This window comes from Phlebotomus papatasi, chromosome 2 (genome assembly GCF_024763615.1).
Source record: "Phlebotomus papatasi isolate M1 chromosome 2, Ppap_2.1, whole genome shotgun sequence".
In the NCBI taxonomy this organism is placed as follows: Eukaryota; Metazoa; Arthropoda; class Insecta; order Diptera; family Psychodidae; genus Phlebotomus; species Phlebotomus papatasi.
This window is the reverse complement of record NC_077223.1, coordinates 66345168-66363665: the sequence shown is the minus strand read 5'-3', so window position 1 is coordinate 66363665 and position 18498 is coordinate 66345168. Positions and strand designations below refer to the sequence as shown.

At 31.2% G+C, this 18498-nt stretch overlaps 1 protein-coding gene across 4 annotated transcripts in view; it reads left to right on the top strand.

The window, feature by feature from the left end:
• The window catches only part of LOC129803881 (basic helix-loop-helix ARNT-like protein 1), a 121172-nt gene that overhangs the window by 32164 nt on the left and 70510 nt on the right, over window positions 1-18498 (top strand). For 2 of the 4 annotated variants that reach the window (XM_055850747.1, XM_055850746.1), the window contains exon 1: window positions 6320-10081. The exons of the other annotated variants lie outside the window; for them this stretch is intronic. In XM_055850747.1, the coding sequence (XP_055706722.1) occupies window positions 9540-10081 (542 nt within the window). In that variant the 5' untranslated portion in view covers window positions 6320-9539. Of the gene's footprint in view, window positions 1-6319; window positions 10082-18498 lie in introns of those variants that run through there. 4 annotated transcript variants of the gene reach the window in all.

The following is an 18498-nucleotide window of genomic DNA, read 5'->3' as shown; positions in this document are numbered from 1 at the left end:
ATCATCTCACAGGGATTCAAAAAGTTGTTTCTGTATCATAGCAAGAAGGACAAGAAATGTGTCGGTATTGTATTTCCATTTGAAGGGGAATGTAGCTAATCTTTGTGGGATTTGACTGAATTCAGCTTTTTCCATAAAGGAAGAAAGAGTATATAATCATTTGATTTCCTGAATGTTATTTCTCCTTGCTAAAATTGGATCATATGGTATATTTTTGATTCTCACGTGGTTTGTACATTGGTAAAAAAATTCCAGATATTTCTGGACGGATTGAAATTTGATAACGCAAACCGTTTAGCCCGAGGTATGAATGAAACATGTAATATATTTCAGGAGATTTTGTTTATGATAAGGAAATATTATACGGATACATTAATTTAAGGTCAGATTTAAAACATTATCCTATCTAGATAATATTATTTATATGCTAAACTCTTAATTCTAAATTTTATCGTCTGAAATATATATTTTTTCGTACTACTTGATAGTCATTCTACTACAATGAAACATTCACTTTTTTAAGTACTAAAATGTGTTATGAAAAAGTAGCCACAATCGTCACAATAAATTGTTTTTTTTTTGTTAAATTTAGTCATTTGGTCATCGCTAAAATTTGTTGTTTTTAGTTGTATTAAACAGCTTATAAAAAGAAATGTTGCGTCATCTTGTACTAAAAAAAAGAGAGCACGTCATTAAAACACTTGATACTTTGTAGTCGTACAAAAGATCACCAAGTACTAAAAAGTAAAATCTCTTAGTTACAAAACCTAGCGACCAGTCCGTTCGCTGTGCAAAAAAGAAAGAAGAAAATTAGCTCCTAACCTAATTCAAAACAGATGTATAAGAAAATAGAGGAATTAGTGACAAAAATCCTAAAGAAAAAACCACCCAATAACCACTGAGGAAGACACGATAAGTGTCGAAAGCTCTGGTAGAATTGTGTGTTTGATTCATAGGATTTAATCAACAAATTCCGACGCTCACCGGAAGGATCGATTGTCCTGAAAAACCTAGCTCAGTTACACCACCGTCGGTTATCCCTTTATAAACAATAAAAGTTCAAGTACTAAAGTTTATCCCCTGAATAAAATTGCTGTACTAAAGCTTGATTACTTTTTTACACACTGCATTTTCACCTTGATAGCTGTCTTTGACCATTGTTATTCGAAAGAGAAAATACATTTTAAAAGTATATGTTCTGAGTACTAAATTTTTTAGTACGCAATAAAAATTAATTAAAAAAAAGCAATTTTCGTCTTTGTGATAATCGAATATTAATGACAGATATTTTGTTAAATAATTAAAAAATTGTTTTGTTTTGCTTAGATGCTTCATCAATGTACCAAAAAAAAAAAAATGCTAAATTTTAACAGTCTATTGAGTTTACCGGTTTAACCGTTTAAAGACGAGAGAGTCAAAAATTGGGGTTCAGAAAAATTACTATTTCTGGTTTCTTAAAGCACAACATAAGTTTAAAAAGCCGTAATTTTTTTTTGGGACACCGGTGTCCCTATCGTCCTTAAAGGGTTGAAACGGTAAAGCGATGAATGATGATGGTTCAGTGAGAAGTTGTACTTAATATACTAAAACATCTTTGCGTTGTATTCGAGACGCACATTATTGTACCTTTAAGTTAAATTGTAGTATATTCTTGAATATTATATTAAGATTCATGGATTTCTTTACGAGCTTTTTTTTATTAGAAAATTTACTAATAAATTAATAAATTTATTTACTAAAAATTAAATTTTTGTGTGTTGTTGTCTCAATAAATTTTGAATTTTTATATTCATAATAATTATTTTATGTATTTAAATTTTATATATGTTGTATTATGTGTGTGTATTCAAGTACTAAATAATTTTAGTACGTGATTTGATTAATTCGTAAATTGCCAGTTTATTATTTTACCCTCTTTCTCCCTGCTTTCACACAAATTAATTTTCCTTGTTAAGTTCAAGTAAAAAAAAAATAACAAAAGTTTGTTTGTGGTTTTAAGAACACGTGTATTAAAATTTTGAAAACATTTTCCAAAATGAGATTTTATTTTTAAACAATAATTGCATATTAATGTTTCTCAAATATTACAAATTGCCAATTCTTTGGCAATGAATTAAAAATTTATTAGTACTCCACCTCTCAATTTTCCAGAGAGAGAGGTAGTGAGTAAAATGGGCAATAATGTCGGATATTCCTATGAGAGTTGAAAATGTATAATGTGAAAATATTTGCAGACATCTCTCTCTGTTTCTTTTCCAAAAGGGAATTTGTGAAATTGTGATTAATTTATTTAATGGCTCCTTGAATTGTATATTAGGCAAAAAAAATCTATGACATTTTATTTTTATACATCTTCATTTTTTATGAGCAAAAATAAATGGATGGTTAACACACAAAAAATGCTATTTTTCTTAAGAGCAAAGTATAAAGTAATTGATGACCAATGGGAGTAATTTATTGTTAAAGTGGAGACTTGTTTTTGTTATTATTGCTGTAGTATATACTTGTGTGTATATTTTTTTAAAGAATTTTTATTTGGTAGATTACACCTAATGAATTGGTGGGGTCTACCAGGTGGTATGGTGAATGATGATCAGGAGAGTGAAGTGATGGAAAGACGTGAGAAAAGACAAGAAGCAAATCGTCTTTCATTACATGTACTTACTTTTAAAGTTAGGTTCTTTTCTCTGACTACCTGTTTTACCAGATTCTTTGTTTTTATCTTCATTTTCTTCAGGGGATTTTACATTTCAACTGAGAGAGTTTTTGGGTCTTTTTTTCCCCAATATGTCTCTTCGTCTCAAAGTTGATACATTTTTATTAATAAAAACACCTGAACCAACAGTTGGTACAATATTTCTTTTTCATTGAATATTTTATATGTGTTAAGATTCTCTTTTCTATACTATAATGTTCTCAGGAGTTTCACCTCATTTTTCTCGCCTTCCTGACTCTCTTTTATTGCTATTTATCGTCGCTTGTATCCCAAAGTGTCGTATAAGAGTTTTGACATTTAAATTCTAGTGAAATTTTGGCTTAAGGCGTCTACACATTGGGAGCAATTTTCATCAAAAATTGCGTTTTTGACAGAAATTTGACGTTTCCCCCTACAACGCTGCAGGGAATTTCCTTCAAAAAAGCAATTTTTGACAAAAATTGCTCCCAATGTGTAGAGGCCATTACTGAGACCAAGATCAAGGAAAAAGTAATATTTTTTAAATAGTCACTAATCTTAAAAGTAAAGAGCAGGACATGTGAAATTTGTGGAATGTCTTTTGGAATTTTGATTTCCGAAACAGATACCGCGGATATTTCAAGATTTTCAATTCTAAAGCAAACCTTTTAAGGATTTAAAAACACTAAATTTCTTAAGAACTATCCTAGGTCCGCAAAAGTCAAAAAGACTATTTAGAAGAACATATTTCCTTACCGAATCGGGTCATCTTTGAACTCTTGGAAAAGATCTTTGAATTTTTTGACAAGTCTGAATCGGTTGTTATTAGTTTTGAACCGGTAATCACACACGCACCTTGCCATTTTTCCACTAGATGGAATTGGCACTCCTTATACATCGTCATAATGTTCAAGGATTAAAAAGTTTTGGCTTGAGTTTTACGGCCGGTTGTCACCTGATTTTAAGTTAGTAACCATACTTTAATAGCTTCGGGGTTGTCTGTTGGCAAGTAAAATGAACGCTCTTCCGCACACCATGCTTTTGTGACGACCTAACCATTGTAACAAATGAGCTAGGTTTTTATTTAGAACAATCTGTCCTTCTGGTGAGCGTTGGAATCTGTTGATCAAATCCTATGAATCAAATATACAATTTCAGCAGAACTTGTACTAAACGTATTGTCCTTAAAAGGCTAGCTCAGTTCCACCACTAAAAATAGTTGAGATCTCCAAGACAAAGTCCTTCTTCTGTCAATCTCTAATCGAAAATTTCCAAAAAGAGCTCAGGACCGATCACCTGGAGATGGAAGTAAGTAATGGGAAGGAGATAGTATTAATAATTAAAACTTTGACTAAATACTCAAAGCCTGGTTTACTGGTACTGAACCGGTAAAAAAATATTTTGTAAATATTTTTAAAAATAATTGTGAATTCCATCTGGTAACTTACAAAATGCTTGTAAATCGTATAGCGCATTCGTAGACGTTTGTATTATTTTCACAATGTTCGTCATACTTTCCGTACAGAAGTAGATTTTGAAAAATTCGAAAATGTATTTGAAGATCCAAAAAAGAGACTTTCTTACTCCTTAATACTTCCGCAAGGTGGCGGAGATTACATCCTGTTCCAATTTCGAAGTGTTCAAGTGTCAAAATGTGACTGTTTTCACATTTTTGTGAGGAAAAAGAAAGAGAACAACGACGTTTACTGTTTTTGCCCCAGTATTTAATCACTCGATAATCACTGAGTAACTCCTTTGCCACCTTTTTAGTGTGATATTTGATAAATTTTCCCCACCTTGTTCGAAAATTTAGTATGAAAATTCGAAATTAAATTTGAATTCTTCGAACATCAACGACTTTTTGTGCAAATAGAGTTCCATTTACCTTTTATCCAAGACACTATTGGAGAATCAAAATCTTCTTCTGTTTGGGTTCATAAGATCACTTGATAAAGATTTTTTGTTCTTTGACAAACATTTGTTCGTAAATTTTTGTTGTGTCTGGTAAAACTTTACGAACAAATGACAAAATTTTACAAGCATTTTTTGTGTGCTTACGAACATTTACAAATAAATGTTTTTAAAGAACAAAAAATGCTCATCAAGTGGTCCTGTTACGAACAAAGTTTGTGAAAAAATACAAACTTTTGCGAACTTTTTAGTGGGTTACACGGTTTATGAGCATTTCATGAGTCCACCCGCCGTGGGCATTAACAAATATTTATTTCTGTGTAAAGAAATTAATGTACATATTTAATAAAATCAATCGCAAAAAAAAAAACAAAGTTAAGGTCATCATTGAAGAGGAAATATTCTCACAATATTAGATGTCGCGAGCGTAGCTTGAATGGCAAATTTGTTTCTCTTTTTCTTCATTTTCTTCTTTATTCAATTTCTAGAATTTACAAACATTCATTCGTTGAATTTTCATTATCAAGATTCAGAAGAAATACTGTTTTATAAATTTAATTTTCCATTAACCCATTCCTTACCACGGTATTATACATCATACGTGAATTGAGTGATTTTAGATGATTTATTCCAGGGCAACTGATACCCGAATTGGTGTCGGGAATGAATTTTTAATTGCTTTAGACCTTCAATTATTTGGATGTATATTTTGTTGTGCTTTTCTTGCTTCGCGGAGGGTCATGCAAAATTTTCGTATGATCTTCCATGCAAAAATTTCTTTACACCGTCGAATTTGTAAAAATTTGCCTTCATCCTCTTTTCTGATATGAATTTTGATTATCAATTTGTTTTCTTGGATAGTTGCTCTATCTAAATCAATTGAGTTCTTATTGAATTAATGTAAAGAATTTAAATTCGGTGACCGTTAAGACGTGTGTTTGACGTCTGTTTCAAAAAAATCATCTGTTCATCTGTGTAGGAAACTAATCCCAAAATATGATCATTCTATCTCATGTATTTCGGGTACATTGACTGAATGGGTTAAATAAGTTTTAAATTAGAGATTGACGGATAATTTTTCGATTTTATCAGAAAGAATATCTAAAGAGCGTGCAAAATTTGAACTTTTGGTAAAATTTTTGCCTCGATTTAATTGCTCTGCTAACCAGTAAGTAGTCGATTGTTGTCAAAATGACGAAAAATCTATTGAAAAATAGGTTCAGTGTACTTTCCATTAGTGTTTTTGTTTTTTAGAATAGCTTTCTCAACATTGCAGAAGTTTTTGAGAATTTTTCTCTATTAGGGGATACTGGGGCACCACTAAACACGGGGTAGCAACAAACACTAATTTTTATTGTTAAAGTATTTGGAGTATCTCAACCATTTTTTTCCGTGGAAAAGCATCTTTATAGTGCCTACACTGAGAAAAAAAAGAGGGTGCGATTAACATTTTTTCCTCATAACTTTAAGACTTTTTAGGTGTAAAAATATATCAACATTTTTTAATGTTAATTTTACACCTTATTAAGGGTAAAATTAACACGAAGAAGGGTGCCTTTAACCCCTAATACACCTAAAGAGCATAATATTTACACCGATTTCTGATCAATAATGCAGGCTAAAATTAACACTTCCGGAATGTTATTTTAACTTTTACGGATTTCTCTCAGTGTATAAATGCCTATAGGTCTTGTCTTCAGAAGTCGAATATCTGATTAAAAAATCGCAATGTTTGGTGCTACGCCATGTCTGGTGGTGCCCCAGTTTCCCCTAATCATGAAATTTTTAGAAACATAGAAAAAATTTAGTCACTACGAAGCTTGGGATCGTACGCAGCATGGATACTTTTTCCTATCATCGGCATAGTGCGCTGATCAAATGTCAGCGAACCATTTTAATTAAATCCTAAAGTAAGCTTTTTTGCAAGCTTTTGTTTTTGAAATTATTGTAACGTTGCCTTTTCACCTGAATAGACTAAATAATAAAAAGATAAGAATGTGTATATAGGTAACAATAAATTAAAATTCTTATACGATATAAGGTGATGGAAGCGACAATTTCTGAGGGATATATTGAGTAAAAGTCTCAATTTTTTTTACTCACCAAAATAGCCTCTCAATTTTAGATGTTCAGAGGCATAAAATGAGAGAATTTATATGCTTTTGGCATAGAGGAACTTCTTGAAAAACCTGTAAGAGAAGAAAAGCTTAAATGTTGAAAATGAGAGAATGTGTGTAAGAGAGAAAGAGAGACAGAGAGAGAGTTGAAGATTTTGTTATTCGCGCACGGAAATAAACACGAATATGTATTGAGAGAAGACCACGCCACAATAAAATTACATAGTACAGAGTCAGTCGATGTTTGGCTATCCATACAAGTGGACCTTATACCAGTCAGGTTTCAAATTGTTTTACGGATATTGTGAGCTTTTTTTCTGGGAAATATTATATATATCGCGCGCGCATTTTTCCCTCCAAAGAAGTTTGAAAAAGTTGAAAAGAGATTTTGAGACAGTTTCTTGAAGGATAATTTAGTGGTATATGTATATAAAAGAAAATGATAGTAAATGAGGATGAAAATTAAAATAAAAAATATAGTGTTTGATTGGGTGAAAATGAGCACAAGAATATAAGATAAATTTTAAATGGTGAAATAATAAAACTGTTGGTAGTTATATATATATACTCCGTTGGAATATATATTTTTTTATTCTCTGTGCATGAAGGAAAAATAACAGATAAAGCTAATAATAAAATTTATAGTGTGAAGACATAAAAATTTAATAATGAGTGAAGGTAAATGAAAAAGAGAAAGATACATTTATTAAAATATTTAACGTGACTATCACATGGTTTAAGACGAAAATTAAAGCCCCAAAAAAAAGAAGATTTAGTGAAATATATATATTTTTTTAAATAAATAATTTGTTATAAAGTGTTCGTTGGGTGTATTAATGTGAAAATTATTCAACAAAAAGGTTGTTTGTTGATTCTCATTGTAGTGCAGATATGGAGATTGTATTACCCCAACAGTAAAATTTTCCAGACTTGGACATTTTCTTGTCATTTGACGATGAAATATTTGCTCAACTGAGGGGAGTATTATATTTAATACTCATGAAACTTGAAAAGGAAACTCCATGAAAGCTGTTTTATGTGGAAAATACTCAGCAGTTTTGTCTTAAAGTTTCGTCAGGTGCTATTCGATGTCGATTAATTAAAATTAAAAAAAATTAAAAATACAAGTGATCTCTAAATTAGTACTTTGAAAGCATCATTCAAATGGCACTGACCATGCTAACAAATAATTTTTGTGTCACATACCAATTGCAGAAAAAGTATTTAACAATACAAGCAACCAAAAAGTTTGACATTGTAAATATCATTAGACTTTTCATCACTGTGTAGTCTGTAGTGTATAAAGAATTGATAGAGAAAAAAAGCTCCAGAAGTCGCGAGAGAGAGAGAGAGCTTAATGGAGCTTTGAGTGTTTTTGATGCTCAATTGAAAATTAAGAGTGTATATATAATTTTCTTCAAACAATTTACACATACGTTATTCATCACAAATTTGTATTCAACAAAATCTCAAAACTGAATATAAAAGATAGACACAGTAAAGTTGAAAAAGTCTTATTTTATCACCATTTTACCTGTCTGTATGTGTTCTTCTTTATCCAACAAAAAAGATAAAAAAAAAAACGGAAGAGAATATATAAATTTTAATACAAATACCGAGAAAATACTAGTGAAAAAGATATAACAATAATTTATATGAAATAATTTCAAATAGTTCACTGCTTGTGACCTGAAATTCTACCAAAAAACAAATCCCTTACCTACGTTTGCTGCTAATAGCAAAAAAAAATAATGGTGAATAAATAATACATTATTTCACAACATTTAAAATATAATTTATTGTGAAGTGATTTCACACTTAAAAGAAAGAAATGAAAAAAAAATAGATAAAACTACATGGGTGCCGTGCAAACGTAATTAAAAGAAACTTTTATCATATATTTATGAACAGAGTTTTGCACTATATGTTGAACTTTGGGAAAAAAAATTCATTTAACACTGCTAAGCTAACAGAAAAAAAGAACAGGCCATGTTCTGAAGATTTGAGCATGATTTTTAACATGGTTTTTATTGCATAAGACATAGAGTTCTTATTTTTGTCATTCGTAAGAATGACTCTTCTGACCAACAGGAATCATTTTGGAACAATAGAATTTCAGACATTATAATAAAAACAAGTGTGTCAGTCTCTAAAAAAAAAGGGAAAAAAATATCAAAAAGACTAAGAAAAATATAAACCAACGAAATAAACAAGTTTTCATAATTTTATGTTGGTTGTTTTTTTTTGCATTCCAACAACAATAAAATTAATTGTGTGTGTGATTCAAAAAATAAGGAATATGCTCAAGATGCGACTGTAGAATCAATATAAAAAATATATATCAGTAATACTAAACGTGTCACGTAAAAGAGGTAAAATACTTGTGAACTTGTTAAAAACTTCAAGTCAAGTGAATAATTTTCACTTTGTTTTACAAAGACAGAAAATTTGCAATTTTAACTTCGATGGAGAACATCTTGTACAGATGAAGAAAATCAGTACAAGGATTTCACCTAATTTCATATTCATCTGAAGAGGAAAAGTTTATTTTTCCTCCTGGAGAAACACCGCGAGAAAGTTTATAAAAAGTTAAAAAAAAAATTGTGGCAAATTGAAGTGATAAAAGTGATAAAATTGATAAGTTTGACACAGAAAAGTGAATTAGAGAGAAAAGTAGAAAAAGACAACGATTTGGGATTAGTGAAGTGATAAAAAATAAAATTATTTTAAAATTTTGGTGTACGGTGCCCTATTGGACGTCATTATATGTCGAACTGGAGCGTCACGAAGAATGGGATTTAAGTGTGGTCGAAGAAGAAGGATCCGAGGCCGATAAAATGAATGTGTCACCTTGTTTTACCGAGGGACTTTTGAGTAGACCATTTGGATATGTACGTCAAATGGAAAGTCAACAGCATCAACAGCAACAACGTACAAATTATCCAATGCAAACCAATATGGATTATGCACCGACGCATCATGAACCAACGTCATCTTATCATTATCAACAACAACCACCGAATTCTTATTACCACCAAACAACATACCATCATGAACAGTACAATCAGTATGGAATTGATGGACAATCTTCAGGTGGTTACACACAACCACCATATCCATCAACTTCTTACACACAATATAGTGACTACTATCACACTAATCCTACGATGGATAGTGAACCAGGCACAAGTTTTTCTGCACCAAATCAACAACAAGCAACGAATGTTGGGGGAGAACCAGGTGGATCGAGGTATCATCTCCAATATCAGCAATCAACACAGACGGCAGTTCAGCAATCCATGCCACATCAGCACACGTGGTATCAGCCACCACTTATGCCACCAGAACATATGATGAATATGATTCAGTTGACAAACAGGTATACATCATTCAAAATGTCTTCACCATGGAATTTTCTCTTCTCCCTTATTCCGCACATTTGCAATTGAAAGGGGTTCACTCAATGTTGTCATTCTCTAGATTTAACTCCATTTTTGCGATAAATATTTAATTTTTTTAAAGGTTTAATTGTAATAGGAATAATACGACATAATGCACAATAGAGGAACAAAGCCTTCTTGTTGATGAGAACTCTCCCTTCGAACGTTCATGCCTTCGAATAATGTGAATTTTTTTTATTTTTCCTAAGAAACTTAAGGCGTCTACACATTGGGAGCAATTTTCGTCAAAAATAGCGTTTTTGACAGAAATTTGACGTTTCCCCCTACAACACTGCAGGAAATTTCCTTCAAAAAAGCAATTTTTGACAAAAATTGCTCCCAATGTGTAGAGGCCATTACACAGAATCATCAATAATTGATAATAAGCAAACTAATGTTTAATAGAAATGTTTAAGTCTCTTAGGAAATATAAAAGAAAATTCAGGTTGAAGGCGTCTACACATTGGGAGCAATTTTCGTCAAAAATTGCGTTTTTGACAGAAATCTGACGTTTCCCCCTACAACGCTGCAGAGAATTTCCTTCAAAAAAGTAATTTTTGACAAAAATTACTCCCAATGTGTAGAGGCCATAAAGCAGAATAACCTTGACAATAAAATGCTCACCGTAACATCACTGTATTTCGTTAATTTAAGCATTTTCATTGCAATTCTTACGCAAATTTTATATTACCGTATTACCTTATCTCATACTCGGTGGCACTAGGTGAAAATAATATCAGAAAATTGAAGAAATAAAAGGAAAATGTGATAAACGGTGAGCAAAAAAACTGTAGGATTAATTTCTCTTACAGTTTTTTTTGCTCACCGTTTATCGCATTTTCGTTTTATTTCTTCAATTTTCTTGTATTATTTTCACCTAGTGCCACCGAATATGAGATAAGGTAAAACGGTAAACGAGAATTTGCGTAAGAATTGCAATGAAAATGTGTAAATTAACAAAATACTGTGAGCATTTTACTGTCAATGTGATTCTGCCCTTATTCGAAGGCATGACCGTTCGAAGGAAAATTACTTTCCTCTATTATGATTTTTGAACTTAAAGCATATAAAGCTTAATGATAGAAAAAAATACCGATCTAAAGGAAATTCGAATCCAGGACACTTGCTGGAAGAGCGGTCGTTCTTCCATTTATCCCATTGTATGCTTTGTGGGCAGTGAATTTTAAAGACTTATCGACCTATTCCAATGAAAAACAAAAACCGGAATCCTTGTTCCTGAACAATTCTTTTTAGTGTATGGATGTTCTCATGGGCTTCTGTGTAATCAATTTTTCTATGTGTTGGTTCTTCTCACATCTGTTTTGTAATCTGAAGAACGACGAGGAATGGGGAAAACAGTCGTGACAGGAATCATCGCAAAGGAAAGTCAATTACACAGCATCATATAATTTCCTTTTTTCGGTTTTAATTTGAATACTGCCATTAAACTCTATTACATCCATTGGAACTCTGGGTACCTAAAGGAAAACCTCAGTACTGAAAAGACAACCGTAGGTGTAGGTGACTTTGCCCCTTCTTATCCGTAAGCTTTTCTTTAATTTTAGCATTTTAGTAAAGTGGTAAAATCAAAGAAAAACCTACGAACAGCAAGGGAGCAAAGTCACACACATCAGTTATACTGTTTAAAATCTATAAAAATCCGATTTTTCTAAATATAAATACAAATTATATGGACGTCTAAATCGAGGTTCTTACATGCAGGACTCATATCCGACTAATATCAGTTACTAAGATCTTCGCACAGCTGTTCAAAATGGCTATTAAATGTTAGCTGGGCACTGGGTTTTAATGTTGTCCTAATCCAGAATTTAGCGTGAAAATTTGCCATATGACATTGTCATACTGTTACATCACACAATTCCCCTACTGAGCGCTATTCTTTGCAAGCAATATTTAGAAAAAAAAAATTAACGTAAGATTGGATATTAAGGGCAAGTGGTCCACTAGAGTAGACTTTGAAAAATCAGTAGGATTATTTTGTTATTTTGCCTTAATGTAAAGTTATAAGTTATTTTACTTTATAAAATATACTTGTGCTTCATACATTTAGACGAGATTTCCAAAGACAAATTTGGAAAAAAGAAGATTCCTGATTCCAGGGACCCATCAATCTTAATAAAAAGTGAAGATATTTTTTACATTTCCTTGTAGAAATTTTGCAGATATTGTACCGCGACTTATACAAATTTGCTCGTAGTTATTTTATTATTTCGGCGAACATTACGGAATATGTACTTTTATATGGCTTTAACTGCACAATTTCGAAAGATATCAGACTGATAAGTTAATTCTCTTTAGGAAAAAACTTACCATTAGGTTTCAGTGCCTCTTCGCAAAAACGTATGGAAAAATGTATGTCGGGAGGCCCTTGCTGATTCCTTAAAGATTCTTGATCTCTTCAGAAACTAGGCTACACCTCCAATCTGAAATCCGTATTAACTAAGTCCTTGTTGAAACGAAGCTTTAGTGCTTTATTCGTATGACTTATCGATGAAGATGCACCTTGTGAAACAAAAAAATCAGTCATTGTGGAATTGGAAAAGTATTAAGGGTATTCAAATTATGTTATTTTAGTTTGCAAGAACTACTAATCTACTACTAATACGACTAATACTTTGAAAATGCACTTTGTTAATGTTTTCAATTTTGTGAGCGTCTAAACACTTAGTTTCAATCTGGATTTCAATAGATTTTAACTCAAGTTGTCCAATCTAATTTTATTATTATTTTTAATAATAATAATACATTATAAGAAATTATAAGAAATAAAAATTCACTGCACATTATTTCGCAAATATTTTACGTATCTGTCTCACTCTATCGCCCACTTGTTTTTTCCAATTTCGCAACAAATCCAATTTGGTTCAGTTCAATTTTGAATACGGTAAAAGCGATATGATTTTTGATTTCATTAAATTTTTCAAATCTAAAAATTGTACCGGATGCATTAATATTAGTGGTGTCAAGTAGAAAATTTATTTAGTATTTGATAGAGGAGGATGGGGCAGTTTCACACAGCTGTTTTTTCAGAATTTATTTGCAAAACGAAACTTTCGTTAGTTTCTCTTGAGTATTGACTATCTGAAAATATACAGAACAATTCCTAAATAATTAATTTTTCGTTATAAAATTCTTTATTTTCGAAAATGATGCATGAGTGAAACTATCCCACCATCCCTTATGTAATGATTATCATAGAATAATAATTTTCTAAGTTTTTAAGTTAATTCTTTTCATAGGTTTAGAGATTGTATTAAAAAGTGACTTTTGATATTTTAGGTTGTTATTAGGATAAAAATTTAATTAATGATCCTTAGTTCAAAGTTTCGTTGAGTCTACTCAAAAAAAAAACGTTTAGAACTGCTTTTGTCACTTCGATTGCAGACGTACGATATATAACACATAACTTTTTTTATACTTGCCTTTTATTTTATTACAACCTTCCGCCTCATTCCTTCAGGCCATCCATTTGCACCCACATCCACCCATTTTCCCTGTTCAATGTGATACAATCAAAAAGATTTATTATCATCCTTCATTCTACTTGGATGTATTCTCTCCAAAAAATCAGAGTATGTTCTTAAGTTTTTGTCATCTGGAAAACTTTCTGATATTCACAAGACAAGATACAGAAAAAAAATGTCGCTCTTATAAATCCTTGATAACAAATTATGTATATTTTCCTTATAAATTGTTGATGGGAAATTTAAAAGGGGGTGGTGTGTGCTAAATACCAAAAATATTTTCTTAATATCAATGTCAAAGGGAGATGAAAAGATGAAGAATTTTGTGAATATATGTATATAAAACATATATCTGGAATATATATACCAGAAATAATGTTTCATAACATACCTATCCGTATCTATGCGTAACTTTTGACTGCCAATTAAAATTCTGCGAGACTTTAAATAAAAGGCATTCGTTTAATGAGTTACGTGAAACAAATTTCACAAATCTTAGTGGGATGAAGCCTTTTAAATGTTATAACTTTCAGCAATGTAAATTCTGAAGAGATTAATATTCCGTACTTAGAGTTTGATGCTAATTGTGATTTAGATAGAAATTATTCAAATATTTTAGAGATATTAGGAAATTAGTGTAATGGTAACCGTTTGGGATTGACTGTTTCATTTAATTTGGACAATAAATTAAGTAAATAAAGTAATAAAGCATTGCTCACTATTTTAAAATTTTAGATTTTCTTTTTTAAATTTGTTTATATTTAATAGTTTAATAATATTTTCAGAAAATAATGTTCAGTTACCTTCATTTCGTGGAACTTTCCCCTTCGGTGGTAACTTTGCCTCCCTTATTAATGGTTTTGTCGACTCGGTTTACCATGTCAAAGTATACAATGATATATAATGTATCTAGTAGAATACAAGGATCTGTAAATGGATAGCTCCCAATAAAATAGAAACAATGATATTTTGCTCACAATCCGCTCCGTCAAACATTAATTTAATAGTCTAATATCTAAAACGGATTCTGACCAGTGAATTGCCTAAATCAATTCTATATTTATCCAACTAGAATAATTATTTCGATTTTGTTATTTTTTCATGAAAGCATTTTTTATATCGTATTTTTTTCTGGGAATGCATGACTTATGTCATATGATTGCATATCAAGATAGTACTATCGCTGTTTTGATTTGACATTTCGTCTGTTTTGAATAACTGTAAAACCTAAAATTTATACGATTGAACTTAAATTTTATGGTGTTGTCAAAACCTTTTCAGAACATGCCTAATATTCGGTTTAGGTCAAACGATTGCCTTGGTACAGAGGTTTAAGGTTAAAAACTCTGAAACTTTCATTAATTCAAAACAATTAGGCGCTTTTTATAAATCGTACAAAAATATAGAGTTATCGTCATACGATCAGTCAACATAAAAATATAAGTGAATACTTGAGAATGTGAAAAAAATGTTGCAAGGATAAAGAATAAAATAAGAAGTGGATTTTTGGCGTAGTTTTGTAAGAATAAATGAATTTGTATAGTAAAAACCCCAACGTTTCTTACTGTTTATTGTGATCTTTGGTTAAATGTTCAACACACAATAACTTTTGTTTTGTAAACCTATTTTCGAAACTGCCTATAAGAGTGAACGAGATGTCTAGATTTAGATCTCACTCACTTTCACTGAAATGTCAAAAACATGTCAACAAAAGTGATTGTGTGTTGGGCATAAGCCTCATTGTATTCAAAATTAAATAATAATAAACGCCGGAACTGGAGAGATACGATCATTTCAAAATTTTCAAATTTGAGTCTCTGTATCTAGGGTACTAACTGACCTAGACCGGGTCTTAAATATGTTCTGAATAGGTCTCGACATCAGCCACAACATAATAAAATTTCAGCCCAATAGGGTGAGTTTTAAGTCCTGACAGTTATTCAAAATAACGGACAGAAATGCCAAATGAAAATGGCGGTAACGCCATCTTGCATATCTTGAACATCTTAGGCTGTCTTCAGACTAGAAGTTTAGCTGAGTTGTCTAAGGTCTCAAAATCCTAAATAATAAACAATTTTATTAGCTTTCAGAATGTAATAATAATAAGTAATTTGCCCTTGATAATCTAATCCTAAGTTAAATTTTTCCAAAAAATCTTGAATGGTAGGAAATTAGAACAAATAAGCCATATGGCTTTTAATTAGGTTTGATGCCCCTATTACCTTTAGATATAAAGATACTCCATGTTTTTATTGTTAGATATTGATATTTGAATATTCATACTAAGGGACAAAGTCGTCACCCTCATCTTATCCCTATTACAAGTTTCCTGATTTTTTTAAAGCATGGTAAAACTTTGTAAAATGAGTGCAATTGACATAAAATCCATTCATGAACAACTGAACTGAAGTATCTTAAACCGTACACCCCTCTCCCTTAAATATCTACTTTTATAAAATTGAAAAAAAAGGGAAAATGAGGCAAATTCACCCGCAATGACGGTACCTTACTTCTTAATTTGTCTTCTTCAATGGCTTTGCACTAAAACGATATAAAGTACAATAATTCATTTTCCATTTCCAAGAAAAGCAATAATTGTTGATATTAATAATTATTTTTATTTACACTTCAAAAACAATCAATGGATTTACCTTTTTTTCAAAAAAATAAAGAAGCACTTGACAAAGACAAATTCAACAAACTCTTATCACTTTTAGTGCTTTTAGTCATGTAAATTCAACTACTTCGCAAAAGTTGCTCTAAACTTAATGAATAGCGACGGCATCAAAATGTGCTATACATGCTTATTGTGGGATGCAAGTGACAGAGTTTGCATTATAAGTTTTACCGACGCGTTGTCACTTATAGTAAATAGAATTCAATTTAGTCGAGAAACTTTAGGGTTGACGGCATTTATAAAGTTGAATATCTTTCATGAGTTTATCCATGTGTCTTGCAATGCTAAATATTGTGCTTTTCTGGCATTTTTATTGTGAATTGTTTGTATGCCTGGACAAAGTGTCATTACTCTGGATAACACCTTTTTTTGACGTTATACATTTTGTGAAACAAAATGCAATTGTATGTAAGAAATTTTCATTGCAGTGGCATATCATTACAAAAATTTTTGCCACAATATGCGGATTTTTCATCAAACGGCATTTATTTTTTTGCTTATGCTGCACGACCAATGAATAAGTTATGGATTGATCAAGTTATAGAGGAAAGCAGAAAATTCTTTTATATTGGTTTTTGAGGTGTGTAGGTTTCATTTTTTTTTTAATCAAAATTAATGAAAACTGTGAATTCTTCAATGATAATATCATTGAAAGTCTATACGGTGTCTTTTTAGGCTGGTATAAGCGTCTGGTTTTGTTTATATAAAAACTACTCTTATTGTGGTGTAGTATTCAAGTTCATATGATTTTCTGATGTTGTTTCTTGGTTACAGGCGTACACTGTCAGTATTTGGTTTCTAATTAAATGATATAAAAACGTTACACGTGTATTTTAATCCAATTCAATTTAGTATTGGAGACATTACTATTCAATTTTGGTAATTGGTGAGATGTGGGGAAATTTATAAAATTACATAAAAATAAAAAAAAACTGAATTTCAAATTATTACAGTGTGTAGTGTGCATAAAAATGAGTGAATTTTCATTCATTCATTTCATTTCATATTATTCGAATAATAGTGTAGACGTAGACTATTAATCTTTTTTTATATTTTTATTTAAAATTTTGTAGAGCATTTCTAAATAACAAAATGGATTTAAGGAATCAAAATAAATCTCTGTCAGGGGGAAGTGGGGCACCTTTGAATTCGGTTACCTTCAGAATAGGGGCTTTTTCTCATAATTCTTAATGAAAATTGATCCTTCCCATGATATCGATGATTCAGAGTATAAACGAATAAGGCGCGAATGGCCAACTTTACAAGAGAGCGATTTTAAGTCGAGGTTTTACATGCTGAGTGTAGGATTTTTTAGATTTGACACCTCTATAATTTTGTGAATAAATAGTTTTCCAGTATAATATTCACATGGAAGGTAGAAGGTGTCAAGGAGTACCCGAAAAGCAAAAAAAAAAGAATTTTGCAAAAAATTTACTTATTTGACTGATATTCTGACAAGTCGATATAATTTTAATCCACAAACTCTAAAGCTAAAGTACATCATATTTACGCTCAATTCCATTTAAAAATGAAAGAGAAAGGCCCTATTTTAAAGGTCCCCCAATTCCCACCATAACGATAAATTTTTGTTTAAATGCTTAAATATAGAGGTTTAATTTAACGGTGGCAGCCAAAATCCCGAAAGCCAAAATCCCGAAAAGGCCAAAATCCCGAAATCCAAAATCCCGAATGTTCAAAATCCTGATAGGAATGAAATTATATAGAGGAAAATATTTAGAATAATTTCCCAAGACACAGAAAATTTCCCTTTGCCTCTAGCAAGCGCGGGTACAATCGTGGGAGTAGCTATAACACTTTTAAGAATTCGGGATTTTGGCTTTCGGGATTTTGGCTCTTTCGGGATTTTGACTTTCGGGATTTTGGCGTTCGGGATTTTGGCGTTCGGGATTTTGGCTTTCGGGATTTTGACCGGGACCCTAATTTAAAGATCCTTGTAAGCAAGTTCATTTATAAGGTTCATTGTGGGGAATGAAGACAGATACAAGCAGATCTATTGCCGCACTTGTTGATGTCTACAAAATCATAATAGGAGATGAAAACACTTCTTGGACTAACTAGATTCGCTTTTTTTTTTTTAAACGAGACAAAGATAGGGTAAATTAAGTTAATTCAAAACCTGCTCCAAATGGAAATTTTTCGCTACTCCAAAAGGAAACATCACTGTTTTCATGGT